At 43.7% G+C, this 24,151-nt stretch overlaps 1 protein-coding gene across 4 annotated transcripts in view; it reads right to left on the bottom strand.

Moving 5' to 3' along the window:
• LOC138947728 (disks large-associated protein 2-like) overlaps positions 1-19,907 on the bottom strand; it is a 29,729-nt gene extending 9,822 nt beyond the window's left edge. Inside the window, exons 1-4 of one of the 4 annotated variants that reach the window (XM_070319271.1) lie at positions 18,138-19,907; positions 3,830-4,392; positions 2,310-2,415; positions 1,098-1,189 (exon numbers count right to left, since the gene is read on the bottom strand). In XM_070319271.1, coding sequence (XP_070175372.1) covers positions 1,098-1,189; positions 2,310-2,415; positions 3,830-4,392; positions 18,138-18,153 — 777 coding nt within the window. In that variant the 5' untranslated portion in view covers positions 18,154-19,907. Of the gene's footprint in view, positions 1-1,097; positions 1,190-2,309; positions 2,416-3,829; positions 4,393-12,164; positions 12,276-14,816; positions 14,975-16,710; positions 16,904-18,137 lie in introns of those variants that run through there. The other 3 variants (XM_070319272.1, XM_070319270.1, XM_070319269.1) reach the window with 3 other exon arrangements.
• Positions 19,908-24,151: the final 4,244 nt, after the last annotated feature.

Below are 24,151 nucleotides of genomic sequence, written 5' to 3'. Positions count from 1 at the left end.
ATATTTTTTTTTACAATTTTCAGATTTTTAATGACCAAAGTCATTAATTAATTTTTAAGCCACCAAGCTGAAATGCAATACCGAAGTCCGGGCCTCGTTGGAGATTACTTGACCAAAATTTCAACCAATTTGGTTGAAAAATGAGAGCGTGACAGTGCCGCCTCAACTTTCACGAAAAGCTGGATATGACGTCATCAAAGACATTTATCAAAAAAAATGAAAACAAGACGGGCAAAGCCCATACGACTCACATGCTTGACCTTTACATGACCTTGACCTTCAGCTAAACCTAGCAATGACACCATACACTAAGAACTGCTTTACACATTTTTCCTACCAAAATACATGTGACCTTGACCCAAGGTCAAGGTCATCCAAGATCATGCAACACAAAGCTGTTAATTCAAGACATAGGAAGTACAATGGTGCTTATTGGCTCTTTCTACCATGAGATATGGTCACTTTTAGTGGTTCACTACCTTATTTTGGTCACATTTCATAAGGGTCAAAGTGACCTTGACCTTGATCATATGTGACCAAATGTGTCTCATGATGAAAGCATAACATGTGCCCCACATAATTTTTAAATTTGAAACAGTTATCTTCCATAGTTCAGGGTCAAGGTCACTTCAAAATATGTATACAATCCAACTTTGAAGAGCTCCTGTGACCTTGACCTTGAAGCAAGGTAAACCAAACTGGTATCAAAAGATGGGGCTTACTTTGCCCTATATATCATATATAGGTGAGGTATTCAATCTCAAAAACTTCAGAGAAAATGGGAAAAATGTGAAAAATAGCTGGTTTTTAGACAACATTTATGGCCCCTGCGACCTTGACGCAAGGTCAAGATGCTATGTATGTTTTTTGGGGCCTTGTCATCATACACCATCTTGCCAAATTTGGTACTGATAGACTGAATAGTGTCCAAGAAATATCCAACGTTAAAGAGAGAGAGAGAGAGAGAGAGAGAGAGAGAGAGAGAGAGAGAGAGAGAGAGAGAGAGAGAGAGAGAGAGAGAGAGAGAGAGAGAGAGAGAGAGAGACCTAAAAGACAAAAAAACAAAGACAAGAGGTGGTAAGCCAAGGACACCATACCATGTGCTGGGAGCAGAGTTCTCTGAACTGCTTAACCTTCTGGCCGATCAACAGGTTGGATTTGCCGATGGCAGCTCGTATTATCCCGTTCACTGGAACACACAGGTACAAATGAAGGCCAAGTGCAATACAGTGTAACCCCCCTATCAAAGCCTCTTAAGATTTGAGAGGAGTATTAAAATGGAGGTTAATTTACAGACATCATGGACAGAGAGTGTGAAAAACAAGGGGTTCCACTCTACATGTCATGGACAGAGAGTGTGAAAAACAAGCGGTTCCACTCTACATGTCATGGACAGAGAGTGTGAAAAACAAGCGGTTCCACTCTACATGTCATGGACAGAGAGTGTGAAAAACAAGCGGTTCCACTCTACATGTCATGGACAGAGAGTGTGAAAAACAAGCGGTTCCACTCTACATGTCATGGACAGAGAGTGTGAAAAACAAGGGGTTCCACTCTACATGTCATGGACAGAGAGTGTGAAAAACAAGGGGTTCCACTCTACATGTCATGGACAGAGAGTGTGAAAAACAAGGGGTTCCACTCTACATGTCATGGACAGAGAGTGTGAAAAACAAGCGGTTCCACTCTACATGTCATGGACAGAGAGTGTGAAAAACAAGGGGTTCCACTCTACATGTCATGGACAGAGAGTGTGAAAAACAAGGGGTTCCACTCTACATGTCATGGACAGAGAGTGTGAAAAACAAGGGGTTCCACTCTACATGTCATGGACAGAGAGTGTGAAAAACAAGCGGTTCCACTCTACATGTCATGGACAGAGAGTGTGAAAAACAAGCGGTTCCACTCTACATGTCATTGATTCTGTGGATCCACTGTCAATCTGTTATCAGTCTCCAAGTCCAAGAAAAGCTTATACACAAAATAAAGAACTTCTCTGATAAATGTATGCAACAAATGCGATACAATTCGAAACGAAAGTATTCTGTGGACAACATTGTTGTTGTGCAACAGAAAAAGAGCAACAACCACTCCCACTTTTTGTAATCAAGACTTGACTGTAAAACCAAGTATGGCAATCAGGTACTAGACCCCATAAATGGATACGTCATAATTATCTGCGAACAAAAAAAACCATTCTCATTTCAATATCTGCAAACAAAAATGAACTTTCTCATTTCAATATCTGCGAATAAAAAATAACTTTCTCATTTCAATGTTTGAAGCAATTACTGTAAAGTGATCCTTACCTTCTTCAGTCAAGTCCTGTGACCTCATCAAGCCTTCCGCCCTCTTGGCTTGCTGGCATAGACGCTCCTCCTCAGACGAGGCAAAGCTCAGAAAGTACTCCCCATCCTGAAATACAACATGTTTGTCAGTGATAAGGCCAATGATGATGATGATGGCGTGTGTTTGTGTGTGTGTGTGTGTGTGTGTGTGTGTGTGTGTGTTTGTGTGTGTGTGTGTGTGTGTGTGTGTGTGTGTGTGAGAGAGAGTGCGTGCGTGTCTGTGTGTCCAACTGTCTGTTGTGTGTGTGTCCGTAACATGCAAGATATAGCACATGCATGTGAATTGTGCAGTGTGTATGCACTTAGGGATAGATGGTATGGCGATCTCAAACCATGGTGTGTACAGGAAACAATTTAATGGATATTTGTAATTCACTGAGGTTGTCCTACAAAACTAATTTATCAAGTAGATTTCCTACTGTACCTGTAGACATTTTTTACAATTCAAACCCCGCTCTTTCTGACATTCAAAAACACCTGTGCCAGCATCCTGGATTATAATCAAATTCTATTTTATCAGTATCACAGCAATCAGTGCGGTTACCAAGCAACACATCCCTAATGGTATTCTTATTGCAGACGGGATACTAAAACTGACAATCAACAGCAGCTGGTGCAAGTACTTAGCCAGCACCTTTTGGTTTTGCTGAACAAGCCAAACTGTAATGTACACCAGAAGACTGAACTGAAGGTGCTTGAACATGCATTCACACATATTAATTCCTGCTATAAAGAGAATATATATGATATAAAAAATTCCTCCGAGGTAGGAAAAACACCCCCGTCCTTACCATTCTCACTGCCACCAACTGAGAAGGTTATTTCCCTTTGACCATTAATATGTCCCTCTATAAGTCCTTGTAGAATCTTAATCCACCAATAACTCCCTAACCGTGTATTTGACTGGTCCCAATTTTTGTAAGGACCGTCTCAGGAATGTATAGAACCTGTTCACCAAGTTTGGTGACGATCGGTCCGTTCATTCTTGAGATCTATATGCGAACACAAACACACACACAAACAAACAAACAAACACATCGACCGAATCCTATACACACCCCTATACCGGGGGTGTAATTAACATGAGCTGTCCTGGTGGTGAACTGTGGTATGACAAATCAATAGTCCGCAAATATGGATAGTTACAGATGGTAACCCAGCAGGTATCTGTCCCTACAAATCAAGAGGGGAAGTCTTTGCTAAAACCAACCGAAGTTCCAGTTACTAATACAGAGCAGAGAAGAATTTCTTTCTTTTTTTTAACATGCACACGGCAAAGTGTATCTTAATTTTCTTTTAACAGTCTCTCATCTTCAGAAAATTTTCTCTGCCTGGTCAGACATTGAGAATATCCTTCCCTTTACCAAAGACCCCAGTTCACACCATAAATGGCCCTCTGCTGTCATATTTTTTGTATGAAACATGCATAAAAAATAAAAATAAAAATAAAAAATAAATAGATACAATTTTAAAAAATTCACCTTGACGGCATCCCCAGTAGGGTAGATCCCCGGGGCCTGCGGCATGGTGTGACCGTTGAGTCCAGGCATGTGTGACTGACCGTTGCTAAGCGCCGCAGCCATGAGGGCGGTGCCGGAGGGGCTGCAGCCGGCAGACTTCACAGCTCTGGCAGTACCGTCAGGACTGCGCAGCGACGGCATGACAGGCTCTGGAGAGCTGAGGTCGGAGCGCAGAGAGGACGTGCTGGAGAACGGAGACCTCGTGGGGATGTTCTTGTACGACGAATACCGACTGTACTTGCCATAGCCGCTGACGGCGCAGCTCAGCTTGAGGTAGGAAGGCTTGCGAGTGGGGTCAGTGGGGGACAGGGGTGAGGCATTCTCCTTGCCTTGCAATCCCGCGCTAAGTTCCTGTCCCAGCAGCAGAGCGTCTTTGGTTCGCCTCAAGGGGGCGCTGTCTGTGGCGGAGGAGTCTGGGAGGTGGGTGTCTGCAGCGGAGATGAGCGGCTGGTTGAGCACGGCCTTCTTGGACAGGCTGGATACCGCCGACTGGCTGGTCCCGCTCAGCAGAGACGGTTGGCTGGCTGTAACACACAAACATCCACATGGTCAGTACGGCTGGTGAAGCAATAACACATCACAAAAGAATGGCTGGCCTTGACGTAAAGACATAACTGAATACAACAATTTCACAGATTCAGTTGCAAACCATGATGGTTGCATGCCATAGGTCATGGGAGTTAGGACCTACTCAGCATGTAACAGATCCCTTTCAACATCAATTCTTTAAGCACCTACCAAAACTCTGATTAATCACAATACCATTTTTGATACCAAATATTTGGCAACTTTGTAGACCTGTGTCTTTGAACAGTTGCTGAAGCCAAATCCGAACCTGCCAAAGGAACCAAAGCAAAATAGGCTCGATCCAGCAGCAAGAAAATTATTCACACTGTCTGAAAACCTCATGCAAACCTTGTCAGAGGAAAGCTGGACTTCGTTTTACACAGATGCTACATGTTTAACTGCTCTCTGACTTCAAGCTCCTTTCGTCGTTTCTGTGTCTCCCTTTCAGATTCAAAAACCCAAAACAAGTTCCTCCTCAGTTTTGCCAGCATAAATCCTCAATTGCCTAAAAGAGAAAGCTAGCGGTTGTCAACCCCTGTGTGCAATGAAGGGAGCTGGAGACAAAGGCTGCAGCGTTTCAAAGCTGTGCCCCTCCCCCTGCAGGGAGGAAAACAATAGGGGAAAACCAAACCCTGTAATTTGCATCCCACACAGCCCCCTGTCTTGTCGGCAGTGCTGACACAACGGACAACAAAGGATGCCTGACACTAAAGCATGTGCAGCATCACTCTTACACGGTTGAGTTACATTGTGAGTGTAATTTCTGCTTGACAAAGGAGCATGTTGACTGTGCTTTCTCTCTTTTGCAGCATCACTCAGATACAGTTACATTCTTAGCCTCGTGATGTAACATCTCTTCTGCCCAGCTAAGATTCACCTCAAGCCTACAAAGAGGTTGGCAGACTTCACTGTCCATAAGAACAGTAAGTTTGAAAGAAGAAATACAGACGGTCTGAAGAGAATAAAAGCTCTGAAGAGAATAAAAGCTCTGAAGAGAATAAAAGGAAAAGCGTGTACATAGTTAAACGGGATCAGAAGAGTGGATGTCCCCCTCCACCACACCCCCCTTTTTTTTGGTAACAGCAAGTCTTGATGGAGTCAGGTGTTGAGGCGAGTGGATGTCCACCTTCAACACCCCCTCCTCTTTTTTAACAGCAAGTCTTGATGGAGTCAGGTGTTGAGGCGAGTGGATGTCCACCTTCAACACCCCCTCCTCTTTGTTAACAGCAAGTCTTACACAGTACAAATGAAATAAATCTTTGGACGATTACAAAAGCTGCAGCTGGGAATTAATGAAACTGAAGTTCATAATCTGCTTCTAAAGCCATGGAAAAACGTGTACACACTAACACAGAGCCCCAAAGGTAAAAAAAAAAATAATTATATATATATATTGCCGAGTAAGCATACAGTGCATAACTGCTGAAGCCTAGTACAGCTATACTACTACTAGCATGGAGAGATTTTAAAGCCAGACGCTAAAGGTGCAAGTAATGAAGAAGACCCGCTGATCCACTTCTCTGGCAAAATGTAGGTGAAGAGAACCTGACTGTCAGGTCATAATGCTCAACATGTGTCGTTACACCACTCTGTACCTGTAGCCTCTAGGTATCCTACCTATCCATTAAGGTGTTCACCAGAGCGCGACAGTCTGCACTAGACTATGTGCACTTGGAGTAACCAAGATCGAACAGGATCAGCTTTGACAGCTTGTACCCTGTGACACTCTTTCGCTCTCTTCCTCTTGCATTGAACACATGTGTCCACTGACTGTTGTTCCCTCTGCAGGATAATACATTCAATACTTTCACATATTATACATGCATGGAGAAAGAGAGAGAGAGAGAGAGAGAGAGAGAGAGAGAGAGAGAGAGAGAGAGAGAGAGAGAGAGAGAGAGAGAGAGAGAGAGAGAGAGAGAGAGAGAGAGATTGCTTGGATTGGATTGTTTAATTGTGTAACCAGTGATTTGGTTTTTACAATGGTAAAAAAAAAGAGAAAATGTACAAAATCAGCATTTCACGTAATCGAATCAAATGTATATACATGGTGTTAACTATTTTTGGCAGTTGCTTGCTAATATAGTCACCTCACAATATAGATATATACATCGTAGCAAACAGTGTATCAACCATGAAAACTTTCTGGTAACGGTAATACCGAGGGGTACATTTTCCATGTCACGAATCAAACATCAAGTCTCTTCTGCCTCGCTTTCCAAGCCAGGAATAGATATTTAGCAAAACTTACGGCTTTTGTTTCGTCGCTACCTTTCAACAGTTCACACAGTTGGAGTTCGCATGGCGGAGAGTCAACCGGTATGCCAATATATCAAGTTCTAATAGCCTGATACACTGGGCACACAAAGACAACATGCATTTCATCCTCAGTTTTATTTGTACAAAAAGGGCATAGCCGGCTTGCTTCCGAATGCGAAAAACGTTGCCTGTGTGCACTGAATGGAGAGACGCCAAGTCTGAACCTGCTGAGAGCTGTCCTGTAGATATTCACTTTTATGAAGTCTAAATAATGTTCTCGTCCGATCAGACTTTTGTGACTGTGGTAAAGTTCAAAGCGAGGACTTTGTGACGTATGGTTGAGCCATTTCAGACAAAAGTTTTCACTTAATCGTTCTTTGAAGGTGCGCAGGAATAGTCTCTCATCTGCCACGCTTCCAAATTGCCACACAAGGCCAAAACCAAGCTCACACAACAAAGACTTAACACGTGTGACCCAGTTGTCATGGCCCCTTTCATGCATATTCAATAGGGACAAGTATGCCATCTTAGAAAATCTAACGTCCGGCTGCTTAAGTAAGCGGAACCAATATTGAATGCACTTTGCAGCGGACTCAATGTGAAGTGGATAACGGCCAAGTTCACTGTAAATCATGTCGTTAGGTGTCATGGTTGGTACATTCATAAAAAGCTTGCACGCGTAAAGGTGCACCCTTTCGATCTGTTTATTTTCGCTGTGACCCCAAAGTTCAGAAGCATAGAGCAGTGAAGGAACAATTTGAGCATCAAACAGTTTGAAAAACACTTCGCATGAGGAAATACCACACTTTTTCAGCGTTCTAAGGATTTCCATTGTTCCCTTTTTGCCTCTCGACACAAATTCCTCCGTGCCTATGTTTAAACTCATCATTGTAGAAAAGGTGAAGCCAAGGTATTTATACCTACCAACAACTTCGAGTATCTCAGTGCCTAAGAGACAGAGAGAGAGACAGAGAGAGACACACAGAGATAGAGAGAGACAGAGAGAGACAGAGAGAGAGACACAGAGAGACACAGAGAGAGAGACAGAGAGAGAGAGAGAGAGAGAGAGAGAGAGAGAGAGAGAGAGAGAGAGAGAGAGAGAGAGAGAGAGAAAAAAAATTGCTCTGTTTCAGGATTGTCACTGTGAGTGTCAGTATGGTATAAACACAGAGGCAAAGTTTTCTCCTCACACACAGTCATGGGTGGGGGGATGAATGCACAAAATCAAAAACCTCTGTACTTGAAGGTGTTTGGTAGCATCACTCTTGCTATGGGGTCTACACAAACAAGTGGTAAACAAATTTCAAGAAGGGCTTTAGAAGCGGCTTAAACAAAAACTTAAAATTGGAAATGCACATAATTAAAAAATCTTGTAAACTTGAAGGTATTTGATTTCATCACCTACTTTTGTCTTTGTTTAAAACAAATGTTTACTGCATTAAAGGAAAATCGCCATGCAAACAAAGCAAACACAGAAAATAACAGTCACCTCCCTTGTACTACACATTTTTACTTATATCTTATGATTTTATTATTGCAGATGGTATATTCTCAAATAATTGTTGAACCATAGCTAGAACCAAATGAGAAACAAGTTTCAAGTCAGTTTGTTTCAATTAAACACCTTCAAAAGGGCTAACTGCTCAGGTTATAAAAGAAGAAGGTTTAGACAAAAACAGAAACCGCCAGAGTTATATCCCTTGCTAATGCTATACACAGTCTTCTGATGCTGCTTTTCAATTCATCATTTGAGGAGTTATATTCTTAAAAATATTGTTGAATCATAGCTTGAATTAAAAGAGAAATATGTTTAAATTAAGTGTGTTTCACTTGCAAACTTTCTAAAGGACTCAATGCATCAGAAGGTAAATACCACTGGTTCACAGATTAGGAATGCAAATTTTTTCTACCACACCACTGAATGTCTCTGAATTCCTGCAAGTGGGGTATATAAAGTTGTGGGTGAGCAGAGTTTTCAAATAGATAGCAACTAAGATGCCACATTCGCCAGGATGACATGACATTTGGTCAATTTGATATTGTTCACAGAAGGAGTGTAAACAACAGCTGCCAGGGATTAACAAAAAAAAGTATATATATATATAAAAAAAAAAAAATCCAAAATTCTTCCTGGGACGGAAATCCATTTGTCAGGGACCGAAGAAATCCCACCCCTGCACAGGTGAGAGGTGATTGCCAGCGTTCACAATACAAGGTTCGACCATTCCCCATTTCTGTTCTGGTACCTGTCCAAACCCATTAAAAAGCCTTCCTCAGTCAGATATTGGCATGGTGGAACATTCCTATGGTACAGTCAGAGACAAGAGCGGTGTCAGGAAGAAAAGCCCACAGGGACATTAAAAGCAATACCAGATATATTGGTAGGGTTCGTACTGGCAGCTTTTATGTGATTAACTGGCAATAAAGCCACAGGGCAAATAAACCACGGAGTTAAACAAGCCCTCAAAGCCAGGGGAAAAGACAGGCTTATCTTCTTCATCTTCCTCGATGGAATCTTAAATTATTTTGTAGGAGCTTTTAGAAATGCGTTTCTGCGAATAGCAACACCCTGCACTCCTAATCACACTGCATGCACCTCTGTGTGCACCTTTGTGCAGCAGGTGCAAGACCCCAGAGCGGAATAAGGAAATGTTGCCGGTTCCTCCCTTTTTACCTGTGCAAAGTGTACCTTTTCTCACCTGACCTTGTTCTACCCCCTCCTCCTTTCCTCATACTTATTAGTCATAAGACCACCCCCACCCCCTCTACACTTTTTTCTCTCCTTCTGTGTGCGAAAACCGGGGAGTTGTTATCTCTATGGGCATAGGGAGGCTGTGAGCATGACGCGAGCCTGAGGTGTGTGTGTGTGTGTGTGTGTATGACAGCGTGCGAGAGAGCGAGTTCGACAGGCAGGCAGAGACAGAGACAGGCACTGAGAGAGAGAGAGAGAGAGAGAGAGAGAGAGAGAGAGAGAGAGAGAGAGAGAGAGAGAAGACAGAAACACACACACACACACACACAAGGTCCCTCCCAGCCTTAACACCCATAGTGAAATGCAAGCTGCTTGCAGAGGCCAGGTAAAACTCAGGTGAAACATAAAAGACACCTCAGGTTTCACACTCGGGGAACGGGTGCTGGGAAACTGCAGGTAAAAATACCTTCAGCAAGCAAGCTGGCAGGTTTGGCACAGTGCACTAGTGGCGAGAGACAGACGGGAGTAGAACTATACACTAGGTAAAGGAGATGGGGAGATGAGATGTGTTTTCCATTCACCAGCCAGGTGTAAAAAGCTTACACCTGTGTGTGGCCAGGTAGCAAACCCCTGGCCAGGTAGCAAACCCCTGCTGCTAGCATCTGCTGCAGAAGAGGGAAAAGGCTGCCATCCAAAGCATAAAAGCAGTCTGGGAATGAATCAGTACTCTGCCTACTGGGGGTGTATCTATACACTTGTAAACATGTGATTCAGTCTGATTTACTCGCGGAACTTGGACTGTCTATTGAGTAATATGCAACCTACTCAGAATCATAGATTTCTTCACACAAACACCCTCAATACACAATATTCACGTTCATTGAAAATTGTAAGATGACACACAATAATTCACAATCACGAAATATTGTAAGATGACACACAATTGACTATCACAAAACAAGACTGACTGGTCTTGCTTGCTTTTGTGGTCAAAATGTTGCCACACAGAACAGGAACTACTGTACTGAATGAACACACGACTGTTCAGTGTTGTCAAACGGGAAAAGTGACCTGGTCCAAGAAGCCTTACACACAAGCAACAGAAACAGAAATCGTCAACACAGTCTTACACAAAACCAAACCAATAGAAAAATACGAACTCAAGATTCTCACAAATCACTCATATAGCATCTTACTCAATTCCTGCATCCACATTCTTACCCAAAATAAGTCTGAAAGAAATTAGAGAGACGACCAAAACAAGAACGTCTACACTTCCTGGAATAGCCACACGTGCAAGTCTCTGAAGCCTTACTGATTCACGCACGAAGCGAACCCTTCAAAGCGTTGCAACTTACGTGTGGTGGACATACGAGTGTCAGAACCATTGCTGATTCTCAACCGAAGAGAAAAGGACAGAAGATCATTCATTACCTTGTAACAGACGCCGTCAATTCAAGTCTGTGTTGTTGTCGTGCAGAAAGTAGACTAGACAGCAGACAGAAAGACTCCTCCGCCTTTAAAACCAAGAAGCCCCCACTGAACTGGCGACTTGGAAGCGGTGTTTGTGGGGTTAGGGAGCGAACATGAAGGGGTCGGCAAAAACTAAAAGAGAGAAGGAAAGCTGTGCGTGTGAGCTTGCATCGGGAGTGCCCCTAAAACCCTCACCCCCACCCCCTCACTCTCGCTCTTTTCCCTGAAGCTCCGTTATAATCCACTTGAAGGCCTACAAACAGGAAACTAAGCATCACCAATTCGAGACGGAAAGGGAAAAGGCAGCGTATGCATACACACACACACAGATAGTCCTTCGGTCCGACCCTAGCCGATAATTATATCCTAGTCATTATGTGTGTGTGTGTGTGTGTAAACCAGAGAGAGACAGAGAGAGAGAGGGAGAGCGAGGAAGAGAGAGAGACAGAGACAGACAGACAGAGAAGGGGCACAGAGCGTTGGTGTGTGCGTGTGTATTATTTTGTGAATGCTCATGAAAACACCAGAAACAGCACAAGCGCATGTGTGCGTAGGAGAGAGTCGGAGGGGCAAGGGTGGAGTGGAGTGGAGGGTCGGGGAGAAGAAACAAGGCGAAAACCCGAGGCAGCTTCCCCCTGCCTAACGAAGCACAGGCTTTACAACAGGGCTGATGAAGGGATCACAGCCTGGCCTTCTCATGGAGGCAGAATCAAATTGACACAGCAGTGGAAACCCTTTGAACGTTTGCCCGCCGCCTCTTACTCACCCCTCAGCTTCATTTACTTACGTGAGAAGGCACACAGCTGCACTAAGACCAATGACATCACCTGGAAATCCCTTCACCGCTCGTCTCAATTTAAAAAAAAACCACTTTTTTTTTTTTAAACCTAGACGACATCTTACAACATAAATGCACGCAGGAAGCTTAAACGTTCTACTAAACCTGCCGTTCTGCGAAGAGGACGTGCGAATGCGTCCTGACTTCCCACAGTGAAAACTGAATTCGCATTCTGTTAATCAAATTCTAAATAAATTCGTCAAGGTATCCTCGAGGAAATCAAGTGAAACTATACTTGCATTGTCAAATATGTGCAATCACATGGAAATGACATCATCTGGAAGTCCCTTCCCCTATATAGTTTTAAACCTTTACTATAGCACACTCTGACAAACACAAGAGAGGGAAGCTAAACCAACCTGCCATTTCTGCTTGTGAAAAGTTTGAATTCCGTCACGACCTAGACAAGGAAACGTGAAATTATAACTCGGTGTAAGTGCAGTCAGTAATAACACAAGTAAATCCCATACCAAATCGGTGTGATCGACTTGCAGAACTTCCTGCCATCAAGTTGATGATTGGACAGTTTGAGTGGACCGTGATCCGTTTACCATTAACCTTACCAACATTGTGTGGCCGAAGGCGTGTCCAAAAATAACAGCAACATGGGAACTTGATCAACTCTTACCAACTATGACCAAGATCACATGACTAGATTACGTGCACATTTTCCGTCAGCGACCGTACACACACACACACCCTCTCTCTCTCTCTCTCGACACACACCCCTCTCTCTCTCTCTTTGTCTCGTGTTTAAAGAGGTCTTTATCGACTTGACAGAATTAAGACCTCACATCTCTAAGAAAATCTTGTACAACTTTTCATTTCACTTTGGCCAAGAACAGAACTATCTCTACATCTAGCGCGATGGAGTAAAAGCAAGTGTATTTAATATATATACGTGTGTGTGTGTGTGTGTGTGTGTGTGTGTGTGTGTGTGTGTGTGTGTAGACGTCTTTATCAAAATCAGAAACTCCATCCCACACCTCCACCGATCCACGCCTTATTCTCCCTGTGCGATACGGAACAAGCCTAACTTGACATTCCCAGGTTGCCCCTGCTATCAGTGAAATAAAGTTCTGCACCGTGTAATCTGGCTGTGTCCGTGCCAAAGGCGCTGTACATTACGCGAGGTAGACGTGATAAAGAAGAGCCGATAACGGCTTTACCCAAACAAGACTCTCCTCCCACTGGTGAATCTATAAGATCCTCCCGAGCAAACCCTAAACTGCCTGCATGCAATTTCACCAACAGTAATCCTCAATTCATTCGTAAACAGTTGACTGTTTCTTCTGAATACTGAAACATTCTAAGTTATGCACATTGCATTGTGTACATTATCAGTCGTGATGCTCTGGACTCGTGCCACATTCCTCTCGACGAAGCAGTGATACACACACTTTTTCATTCCTCACTATCTTCCTTAACGGATACGGCAGACATAAAAAGCTTTCTTCCTAGTTATGGGTGCAGTTTCCGGCCTTAAAAAATGTCATCACAGCTTCTTACAAGGCAATAACATCGAAAAAGGGCGGGAGAATGTGTATGTGAGGGGAGGGAGAGGAGGGGAGGGGGAGGAGGGAGGGAGAGGAAGAGAGAGCGAGAGGGGGGGCGGGTGGGGATGGCAACAGAAAGCTAGCTCGCGACCATCAACTCATTTCTCCTCTCTTTACTCTTCCAGAAAAACTCTGAATCCATTTAAATAAGCTAGATCAAAGAGAAAACAGGCGTCCATAAAGGTTTGCCCCAGCGAACAACAATCACGTTGCTATTGATCAATAATGGGAGGCCAAGCCATCAGGCTCACGTAACGCAATCCATGAGCCATAGTGTATTTTTAGCACATTACAGCACACGGCATCAGTGCCAGCAGCACACAAGATGCAGGAGATACCTGTGTCCAACAGTATGACGGCATACTTGCACCAAAAGACTTAATGACAACGACTGTGACAAATTGTAATGATCAGAATTATCACTGATCACTACCAATATCTTGCAAGATAATAGTTCAAACATTTTCAGTGTGAGTATCCTATCAGACGAATAAACCAAAAGCGAAAACTACATACATCATAGTGGTGTTTGTAAAGTTCTACTTTCTTTCTTTATTAACGTCGTTTTCAACCACGAAGGTTATATCGCGACAGGTAAAGTTCGACTGATTTTTACAGTTAATTACAAAGATCACTCATGAATTGCCGATGCAGTTTTGTTCTACCCCAAAACCCGACATACAAAACGGGGGCAGGGTGCGTACAGCTCACAGAGAAAGTCTTTACCTCTGTGCTGCAGCTGCCATCCAGTATAAACGTATAGCAAAACCGTTGCTTACTTTAAGTTACTTTTTTTTGGGGGGGGGGGGGAATAAAGTTTGTAGGTAGCGGTTGGACATAGACCAGTACCTGATATATTGAGAAAATACTAATTCCATTACAGTTAAGACTTGGCAAACATAATTATTATATCGTTATTTCAACAATGTGTGCTTTTCTTTCTATCTTTGAACTCTTTTTTGTAAACTTATAATCACTGGCAACCAGCAACATGACAGTGGTGTGCTTGTCATGATCACTTCTGTGGCTGGGATGCCGTCATACAAGAAAATGGCATGTGAAAGCACAGGGGGGGGGGGGGGGGTGTGGGGGTGGTGGGGGGGTGGGGGTGGTGGGGGGTGGTGGTGAGCGTGAAAGTGAAACGGATGCTGTACAGTTCGATACGAAACTCTGGCTTAGCCGCGGAGGATGGCGAGTGACTCATTGTTGACATTGTTACTCTACGTGACAGAGATCTAGTTTGGACAGCCTGGGCAAGCTGATACCAGTGGGGGTGTGGAATGCACAGATTTCACAGTCTGATACGAGAGAGAGAGAGAGAGAGAGAGAGAGAGAGAGAGAGAGAGAGAGAGAGAGAGAGAGAGAGAGAGAGAGAGAGAGAGAGAGAGAGAGAGAGAGAGAGAGAGAGAGAGAGAGAAAGAGAGAGAGAGACAGAGAAAGAGAAAGAGAGAGAAAGAGACAGAGACAGAACATTCACAACAGAAAGAAAAGATAAATACATGAAATCAAAGGATCAGAAAACAATACTGATACAACAAAAGTTAAGAAACAGGGTCCCAAACTTACACTGATCCAAAACGAATGTGAGGAGAACCATTTTTGATCCGGCTTTGCAGATCCTTTCACCGATATGACGAGAAACCGCAAGTCTTCCAAACAACCTTACCTCATCACAGTATAAACCTCGACTGAACTAACAAACTCACAGTCCTACCCTACCCTATAAGTATAAGCAGCTCACCCGATATAATCCGCCGGTTGACGCGACAATACCCGACACACGAGGGTGGCACGAATGAAAACGAAAATTGTGTAGGTGTCAACTGTTAGCAAGCCGGGGGCAGTGTAGACATAATCATATTTACAGTTTTCTTTTCAAATCCGATCCCTTATTGTGATGACTCAGGGAGTGCTATTCAACGAGACACTCAAAAGCCGTCACGGTGCAAGAATGTTTGCACTACAATGGAATCCCCTCTTACACTTGTTACAGTGCACGAATTTGCAGCAGTGGCACAGTATCTCTCTCTCCCTCTCTCTCTCCCTCTGTTTGTTTTCACTACGTTACATATACGACGCTTTATATTTGTGTATAATATGTAATGTGTAAATATTCATATGTTGTTGTTTTTCTCTACCTTTTTTTCTACGTGAATATCCGTGTAAATATGTGATTAGAGTAGTCCCCTCTCTAGTCCCCTCTCTCCCTGAGACTCTCAAAACCTCCACAAATCTAAGAAACCCAGGTCTTAAAAAGAAATGCCTCTGAAAATGGAGTTTGATGGGCTATGTACCGACAACCTGAGAAAGTACGGTTGTAGAAAGTGGGGAAGTCTAACATCGGGAAGTCTAACATCGGGAAGGTCGTTAAAGGGGGGTTTTACTGTCAAGATTCTCAGTCCACTGAAGAGCGGGGGCACAACGTAGGTTTCAATTCAAATCATTTCACAGAAAGATAAACAAATACAAAGAGAACTCTACTGAGTACGGTCCTTTGTCCAGTCGATCAAACATTTTCTATGATTAAGCCTGAAACTACTCATTACTGGCAGCTGTAATAGTTGTTTACATTGTGATGTGAACGTGGAAATAAGTACACACAGCCTGGGAGTAAAGTGTGAGTCATTGTGTTTAGGCCACACACACAAAAATAGTCTGTTTACGGTATCCCGACTGACCCTATTTTTTAGCGCGACCCTAGACCTTTTTTGGGCATTTGGGGGAAAAAAACATTAAAAAAAATTAAGTCTGTTTTTTTGTCAAAATAACTGAAAAAATATGGGGTTTTTTTTTTTTATAAATAAATAAATAAAAATAAAAATCCCGACCTATCGAACCTATTTTTTTTACCTATGTTATCGTAAACAGACTTTTTTTTTTTTTGGCCTTACCATCGTAGCGTCAGTTTGACAGTTTGTTTTGCACTTCCCAGTGCGGTATGCAGCTCAGGGTACAGTCATTGTGTTTACCATCGTAGCGTCAGTTTGACAGTTTGCTTTGCATTTCCCAGTGCGGTATGCAGCTCAGGGTATACATTCTACTTGGACCTAGCGCTGCAATCCAAACAGTACAATCCGCTGACAGAGTTAACCAGTTCCGTGTTTTGAAAGCTAGTCAGACTTGCTATGAGGAACATGTTTGCCAGAACTTGTAAACACCTGTATACAAAAGATGTTGTTCTGCTCTGCATTATAAACATCGGACTAGCATTAGCAAAGAGGCATGTCCATTGAAACCTGTATTCACTCGCTCGCTCTCTCTCTCTATCTCACACACACACACACAGACACACACACACACACACACACACACACACACACACACACACACACACACACACACTTACTTTTCTTCACATAAATCAAAATTCGCCCCCCCCCCTTTCAAAACACAATCCTACAACACATGTTCCTTCAACCAAATCAATTCCTAACACAATACGAAATGATTCGATACTTACTATTGCACAACATGGCTGCTCCTTTTAAAGCCAAACAGCGTGTCCAAGACTCAGTCTCAAGCCAAAACAGTAAACCCTCAATTCTCCACTGACAGAAACCACATCGTGTACCTCATCAGCAAAAAGTCAGGGCCACAAATTATTCCAAGACGGAAGAATGGCAACCTGTTTGCGTTGCACTTTGCAATTCAACTCGCTGTGCTCGCAGCGGTAGCGGCCACGGCCTTGCAAAGAACAAAGTGTGAGTGAGTCACAGCATATGCACGAGGATCGATACACAACGCAATCCTACTCCGGCCATGGAGACAGATTGATGCGCGCAAGACAAGTATCTCTGAGGGCTTACAACTGCGATCTCAGGTAACCTGTCTTCTTAGCGCGCGAGGCAAGTCTCAACCGCTGTTCTCTCTGCGATACCTTGTGCAGCCTTCTCTAGTAATGTCAGTATTTGCTCGCATAACATGAACCTTTTCGGCTGACCATCTTACGGGCAAGTCACAAGTATCTCCTGCTAACGCTTTGATGCCAACATACAAGGGTAATTCGCCTGCATCTGATGACATCTTGGGCGCACAATGACACCCTCTCCCCCAAATGGTATACATGATACTCAGACCTCTCATGTAACCATAGTTTCAAGGTAGTTCGGCAACACGTTTCTGTGTGGAACAGAAAAGCGCTGGATTAAACCTAGTATTTGTCAGAAATGACTACCATCTGTGGCTCAAAATTTCTGGACTTCTCTTCTTTTAGTTTTACATACTGTCATAGTTCCACAGTAGATGAACTACTGTTTTCTTAGAAACCCGTTGGAACAATATTCCCAGTCTTTGCCTGTACAGATCCTATCACTAGTGCCATCTGGCTAGAAAAATACAAGAACACCCCCCCCCCCCCCCTTTCGTCGCCTCATCACAAACTGACAGACACTCAAGTTCCTTAGGAGTTCGGCACTCGCTCTCTGACAAGCCCTGGTACCAAGCCTGCCCTGGTACCAAGACTACCTTGATAACCATTCTGTCTTCACTGTCTGAAATGCCCGAGTAACCAAGCAAGCTAGGAGAGGTGGGTCAACAGCAGAATGTACAACTACAATGGAAGCTGCTGTCTGCTGGTAGTTTATCTATGCCAAGATTTGGCATCACAATTGTTATGGCTGATTGCCACGAAAAATTGTAATTGACTTTCATAGACACCGAAATACCATTCATTTACCTACTATATATAATTATGCACACGCAAAAAAGCTTCTCACACACACACACACACACACACACACACACACAGACTCGGTGATCTTTATTTGCATGAGTTATCAAAACTCTACCTGCTATCTGTTTTTCCATTAACTTCAATGAATTCATGAAGCCATAATTATGATTACCCAATAATTTTTTCACAAATCACAAAACATCGACATAACTTACCCATGTTTTTCACCATTTCCAGCGACTCCACAGTGGAATGATCAAGTCTATAATCCAGACAGGGGTCCAAAGTGGCAATGTCAGCACAAGAAATCAATCAACCAGAACAATTCACACACACACAGAATAGCATGACCACAGAATTCTCTAGTGTTGAATTCTCTACCAGTGTCTACGACCTAAATGGTCAGCCGAGTGTCTGCTGTGTCTGGAGCGGTTCACACATCCAAGACCACAGGAATTCGCTATGGTGTTGAGAGACCAGAGTCTGTGACCTGTATGGCGAGCAATGTCTGCTGTGCCCTGATTTTTGTCCCAGTGCCAAGCAAGCAGTCTACCAGGCTGGCCGGTCCAGCTAAGGGTAGGTACACACGGCAAGCACACAGCCTCCTCTTGTGCTAGGGCTGATTGAGACAAACACAGGCTGTGGTTCTATAGAACAATGTTCAAGCAGAGCTATGGGGCCAGCCAATCTTCACAACAACCGGCCGTCCCAATAGAACAATGTTCAATTTCAAGCACACAACCTTTTGTCCAGCCAATCTTCTCACACAGGAGAAAAGGAAAGAAAAGAGTCTGAGTCTTCACTGGATGAACTCTTCACATGTGCTGTTCATTTCTGGTCAACAGACCCTGATGCCGGCTGCCTGGAACGATGGGGTAGCAGCGGGCAAGACAAACAAACAGCGAGCGCAAGGGTAGCACACTACTCCAGTATAGGTAGGTACCACACAGGTAAAGAAGGTGGTGTGAATGTTTGGCTGAGCGGGTTCCGGTCACAGTGCCGACTGTTTTCCACCTGAACTGGTCCACACCTGTCTGCCTGATTTCCCCAACACTGACTGTTGGTCCTTTCACCACACAACACACTCTTTCACTCGCCTGACCAATGACCGGCCTCTACTACTGACCACTCAGGGCTGCGATCGACCGGTATTGCAAACAGGCTTGATCTCTCCTCCCCAGTGGCTTGCTGGTTGATAAGCTAAGATAAAGTATCAAGTTCGCCTGTGTGTATGGCCTGAGGGGACCCTCTTCCTTTCCTCCCCACTGTCACTTTATGACCATCTCAGTGTCACTGAAGCCGGCGACTAGATTCGAATTAACAGTGGAGACGATTGTCCTGGGTAAGGCGATACACCACTCAACTCAACGATGCAATAGAGGGGAGGGAGGAGATTCTGCAAATGATCGAGCAAAAACTCTCTCACGATCGCGTGCAATCTCCTCACTTGACGATCAAGAGATGAACCAGTTTTTGCCGATGAAGCGAATTCCGCGAGGTCAAGTGTGGAGGCCCTTCACGCCCTACCTAGCACAGGAGAGAAAGAAGGAGAGGGGGGAAGAGGACTGAAAAGACGATGTCTATAAATGGCAACGACTCCTGACGTCACGAACGCTACCACCGCTCCTCTCTCCAAACACCTGAGTGTTATATGTGCCTCCACGTCACCTCGACTGTCACTGGAAGATCTCTCCTTTTCACTGTCCTAACGAAAAGTACTTGCGAAAGTTCCGCATTGTCACGCAAAACAAAACAGTTCCTCGACTTGCCCCATCCAGTCGCATCACTCATCCATCACTCATTCACGTCTTTTCTCCATGATCAGTGCACAAAGGGAGTCGACATTTCAACAAGAGTTACGCGGAGGTTAGTACAGAGACGTGGATTTCTGTTCGAACGCACTGACACACGCATGAGTGACGAGGCGACTGTATAAAGTCGAAAGGACAAAGTGGTGGAACAGAAAGCAGACGTATGTTGTCATACCACTCGCCGCGCTGGCTCCCGGAAGCCGCGTTAAAAAAAAAAAGGTGGATTGGAAACCCCGCTTTGGACTGGGAGTCATGACAATGTCACAGCACGCTCGATTAAATCAATCAATGCTGTTATCCTGGCTCAGACACTGCGCAGTAGGTTGAATAGGGCTTAGAGTGTTCCCATGTCTTATGTCACGCTATGTTTTGTCACACGAAATCTCTCTCTCTCACCCCACCTCCACCCCGTTGAAATGTCTTAGGTCTCTGTCTCTGTCTCGTTGAAAAACCGGCCAGCAACACAACACTCAAAACAGTACCTTTCAGGCTACATTGCTCTGACCGAACCATTGAAGGAAGAAAAAGACGATGGACAGGAGAGAGAGATTTACCCAATACACCCACAGATTTGCAACAACGAACATCTACATGTACTTCAAATTTGCACCACCACTACTGTCATAACCATCCCAACGAGTCCATACTTCTAACCCACCATTCTCTAGCCACTCAATATCATTAATGCAGCAACGACATTCCAGGGGCGATACAAGGGGACCGACTTTCACACGGGGGACACAGCGATGACATCAACAGGCGTATGACGCAGCGGGTTATTTATAGCGCGCCACGCTCGCAATTCTCTCCACCGCACAATGGACTATTGATCTATTACTGCATACATATTGCTGTTAGAATAATGACCCGCGAGATTTGAAGGGTATGCAATGGAGTGCTTCTGTGGCTGCTTTTCTTGAGAATTGGTTTCAATCGTTATTAGACCACAGGCGCACGATTCAACGAGCTCGCAGGTGGCATACGATGGAATACTCTGCGAACTTTTCTTGAGAGACGCGGTTCTAGTCAGTACACTAATGGCACACAACTTAATCGTAAAAGAGAAATCGATTTGAAAGATGATTTCGATGAGTGGAGCATTTCAGCTTGATTTTGTTTTTACCAGTACGACTGTAACGGTTAAATAAGTATACTCGTTTTCTATGGCTTTCGGTTCCTCCACAAATTATTACAATCATTAGACTACGTACAGGTCCCTAAATGTTGGACGATTCCATGTTGACGGGTGAACGTTTCAATCTGTTCTGTGCCAATGAAAAATAAAGACATTGGAAAGAGCTGATGATAAGACAAAGAGACAAGAAGAGAGTTATTCGAGTGTCGGGAAGGGGAGGCAGATCAAACTAAAGGGAGCACACTTCTTCAAAACATGTCCTCGGTTATTATTTCATTTCTCAAGACTGCTTAGAACTCTAACCTACATTTGTGTCCCTGTGCGTGACTGGTTCAAACAAGCATTTCCAACATGCAATTGAGCGACACAGCAATTTCCTCTGCATCTCTCAAGTAGGAATATTCATGAAACTTTCAGGTTTCTGTGTAAGATCCTATGGCATCAGCAGTTAGATAATGAATTTGTCATATTGCCTTGTGCAGTGACCAGAAATCATTGCGTTCTGCCACGGAAAACCAACCCACAGGAAGAAAAAATACGAGAGAGAGAGAGAGAGACAGAGAGAGAGAGAGAGAGAGACACACACACACACACACACACACAGACTGTGTCTGTATGGGTTTGTTTGGTGTTTTTTTTTGGGGGGGGTAAGAGGAGGGGGGGGGGGGGGCTAAGAAATAACCTTGTATTAAAATAAAGGTCACCCTGACTAAGTTTGTCAAACAACCAAACCCTCGCTAAAGCTTTCTTTCCGCTCGAGCAGTTCCAACACAAACAATATTTTCAGTCATTTAATCTTCATGTTAGCTGGGGGGCTTACTTGACAGAGAATATTTGCATGGCAATTCCCTGCTTAGCAGTTCTGCTCGTGAAAGGGTGAGTTGTGTGGGTGTTTGCGTGCGTGCGTGCGTGCGTACGTGTGTGTGTGTGTGTGTCTGTGTGTACGTACGTAACAACTCTCTCTCTTCCTCTCTCTCTCTCTCAAAGACACACACACAAACACACAGGTATACTCCGAACTACCGAAAATCTTTTATGCACGAAAATCAACAGCCTCTACGAGTGGTCAACCAATCCAACACAATGTCAAAGTGACATTTTTAACGCCATTTAAGTTCCAGGTATCACTGACCCCGTTACGCGATGTTCGTGTTAACTGACCCATTGCCTGCTGTGAGTGTGGTCGCTTAATTAGCATCGTCTCCGTGTCAAAGTCACGTCATACCGCCAGGTATAAATTATTCATGGCCCCCCACTCTCAGGTAGACACAGGGGCAGATTTTACGGGTGAAATGGCTTTCCATTGAAGTCGTACTTTGCACGCAATTCAGTTACATCAACTTATGCTGAGGACAATAATCTTATATTTATGCTTCAGTCGAACAGAATTCTCCTGTACTTCCAATCCAAGAAGCAACATATAAAAGTATGGCAAGAGTGACTGGTTGGTAGCTGTATCCGTGTGATTGGCTTTTTCTACCTGGTGTTAGTAGATGTGCTAATCACATGCTAGCTGGAGGCGTCGAAATGGTAATTATGACACTGATTACGGATTCAAGTAATACCACCATGGAATGTAACCACTGATCAGCGAAAAGGTCCGAATAACACTGACTGCTTCACGAAAAGTCCCGTGTCATCCCTTAGGCAGCACATTCCGCATACCAGCTAAGGCTTGACTGTGTTATCTGGGTAGCTAAACTTCTAACAGAAACGTATTCTTATTCATTGTTTCAGTTTGTGCGTAAACTATGGGTGGGGATGGTTTTATTTTTATTTTTAGGAATAAACTACATTCATTGGCATACTAATAATTAAATTCTTCGTTTCAATTTGTGTTAGGACCAGAAGCACACAATTCCGGGAGCGGCCCACTCATGTAGTACAGTACTTCCACAAGTTATCGCAATTTCCCTTCCACTTTCTTTGTGCATTCGGTCTGCAATTTCATCAACGTGGGTGTCACTGATTACCATAGATCGCCAACAAGGCTCTGGTAAGGTACATGCACACACAAGTTAGTAGCACTCATACCCAATAACCTTCTCTATGTTCAATTCTATCATTTCGAACCAGTCTTTATTACTTATTGAGGCTGGTACCAACACAACACAACAGTTGAATAAATCAGTGAGACAGCAAATCAGCAAGGTGTAAACAGGTGCTACAACAGTTCTTCGGGTACCTGTAGAACAGGTGAGAACGCTGTACTCATTAACGATAGAGGGAGGTGTGAACAACAGTTCTTCGGGTGGGTACCCGGCTACCTGTAGAACAGGTGAGAACACTGTACTCATTAACGATCGAGGGAGGTGTGAACAAGAATGGGTAACAGGACACTCTTCAACTGGCTGAATTTCAAAGGAGCAGACTATACGTCTTCATAATATATTCAACTTGAGGTTGGAAGTTGAACGAAGCATGAAGCGGTGTGGCATAATTCTCAACACTTTGCGACAGCTCTGTGCCAGTGTAACCACAACCTTGTCACGCCTGGGTGGCGTTCGTTAGGGGTCACACTGCTTTATTTTCAAATCAAAACAAATACAGCTCAACCCACTGTGTTTATACGACAAAAGAATTTCCCATGCTATTGTCAAGCAGAGAGCACTATTGCTGACTTTACAAACTTCGTTTGTTTTTCATTCTACACATTTATTTTTTTTAATCAGTGTGTGTGTGTGTGTGTGTGTGTGTGTGTGTGTGTGTGTGTGTGTGTGTGTGTGTGTGTGTGTGTGTGTGTGTGTGTGTGTGTGTGTGTGTGTGTGTGTTTGTACGTGCGTTCGTTCTAATACAAGCAGGGTGTGGCGTGCGGAAGACCTTCATTAATTATGTAATTCATACTGTTTATGGAGAAAGGTTTTGGGAAGTTGGAGAAACATGAAAGAACAGAACTTTTGACAGACCCCCCCACACACACAAAAAAAGAAAAAAAAGACAACAACAACAACAACAAAACAGTTAAGAAAAGAGAAACAGAAGTGAGCGTTGCAAGACAAGCAACGGAAACAGTCGTCTATGGAACGCCTGAACTGCCTGGTGATGGAAGAAAACATTATGTTATGTGCACTTGTCATTATATTATGTGCACTTGTCATTATGTTATGTGCACTTGTCATTATGTTATGTGCACTTGTCATTATGTTATGTGCACTTGTCATTATATTATGTGCACTTGTCATTATGTTATGTGCACTTGTCATTATGTTATGTGCACTTGTCATTATGTTATGTGCACTTGTCATTATGTTATGTGCACTTGTCATTATGTGATGTACATTGG

This window comes from Littorina saxatilis, linkage group LG14, assembly GCF_037325665.1.
Source record: "Littorina saxatilis isolate snail1 linkage group LG14, US_GU_Lsax_2.0, whole genome shotgun sequence".
Lineage (NCBI taxonomy): Eukaryota > Metazoa > Mollusca > Gastropoda > Littorinimorpha > Littorinidae > Littorina > Littorina saxatilis.
The sequence above is the reverse complement of the archived record's forward strand: the minus strand, read 5'-3'. Positions and strand labels throughout refer to the sequence as shown.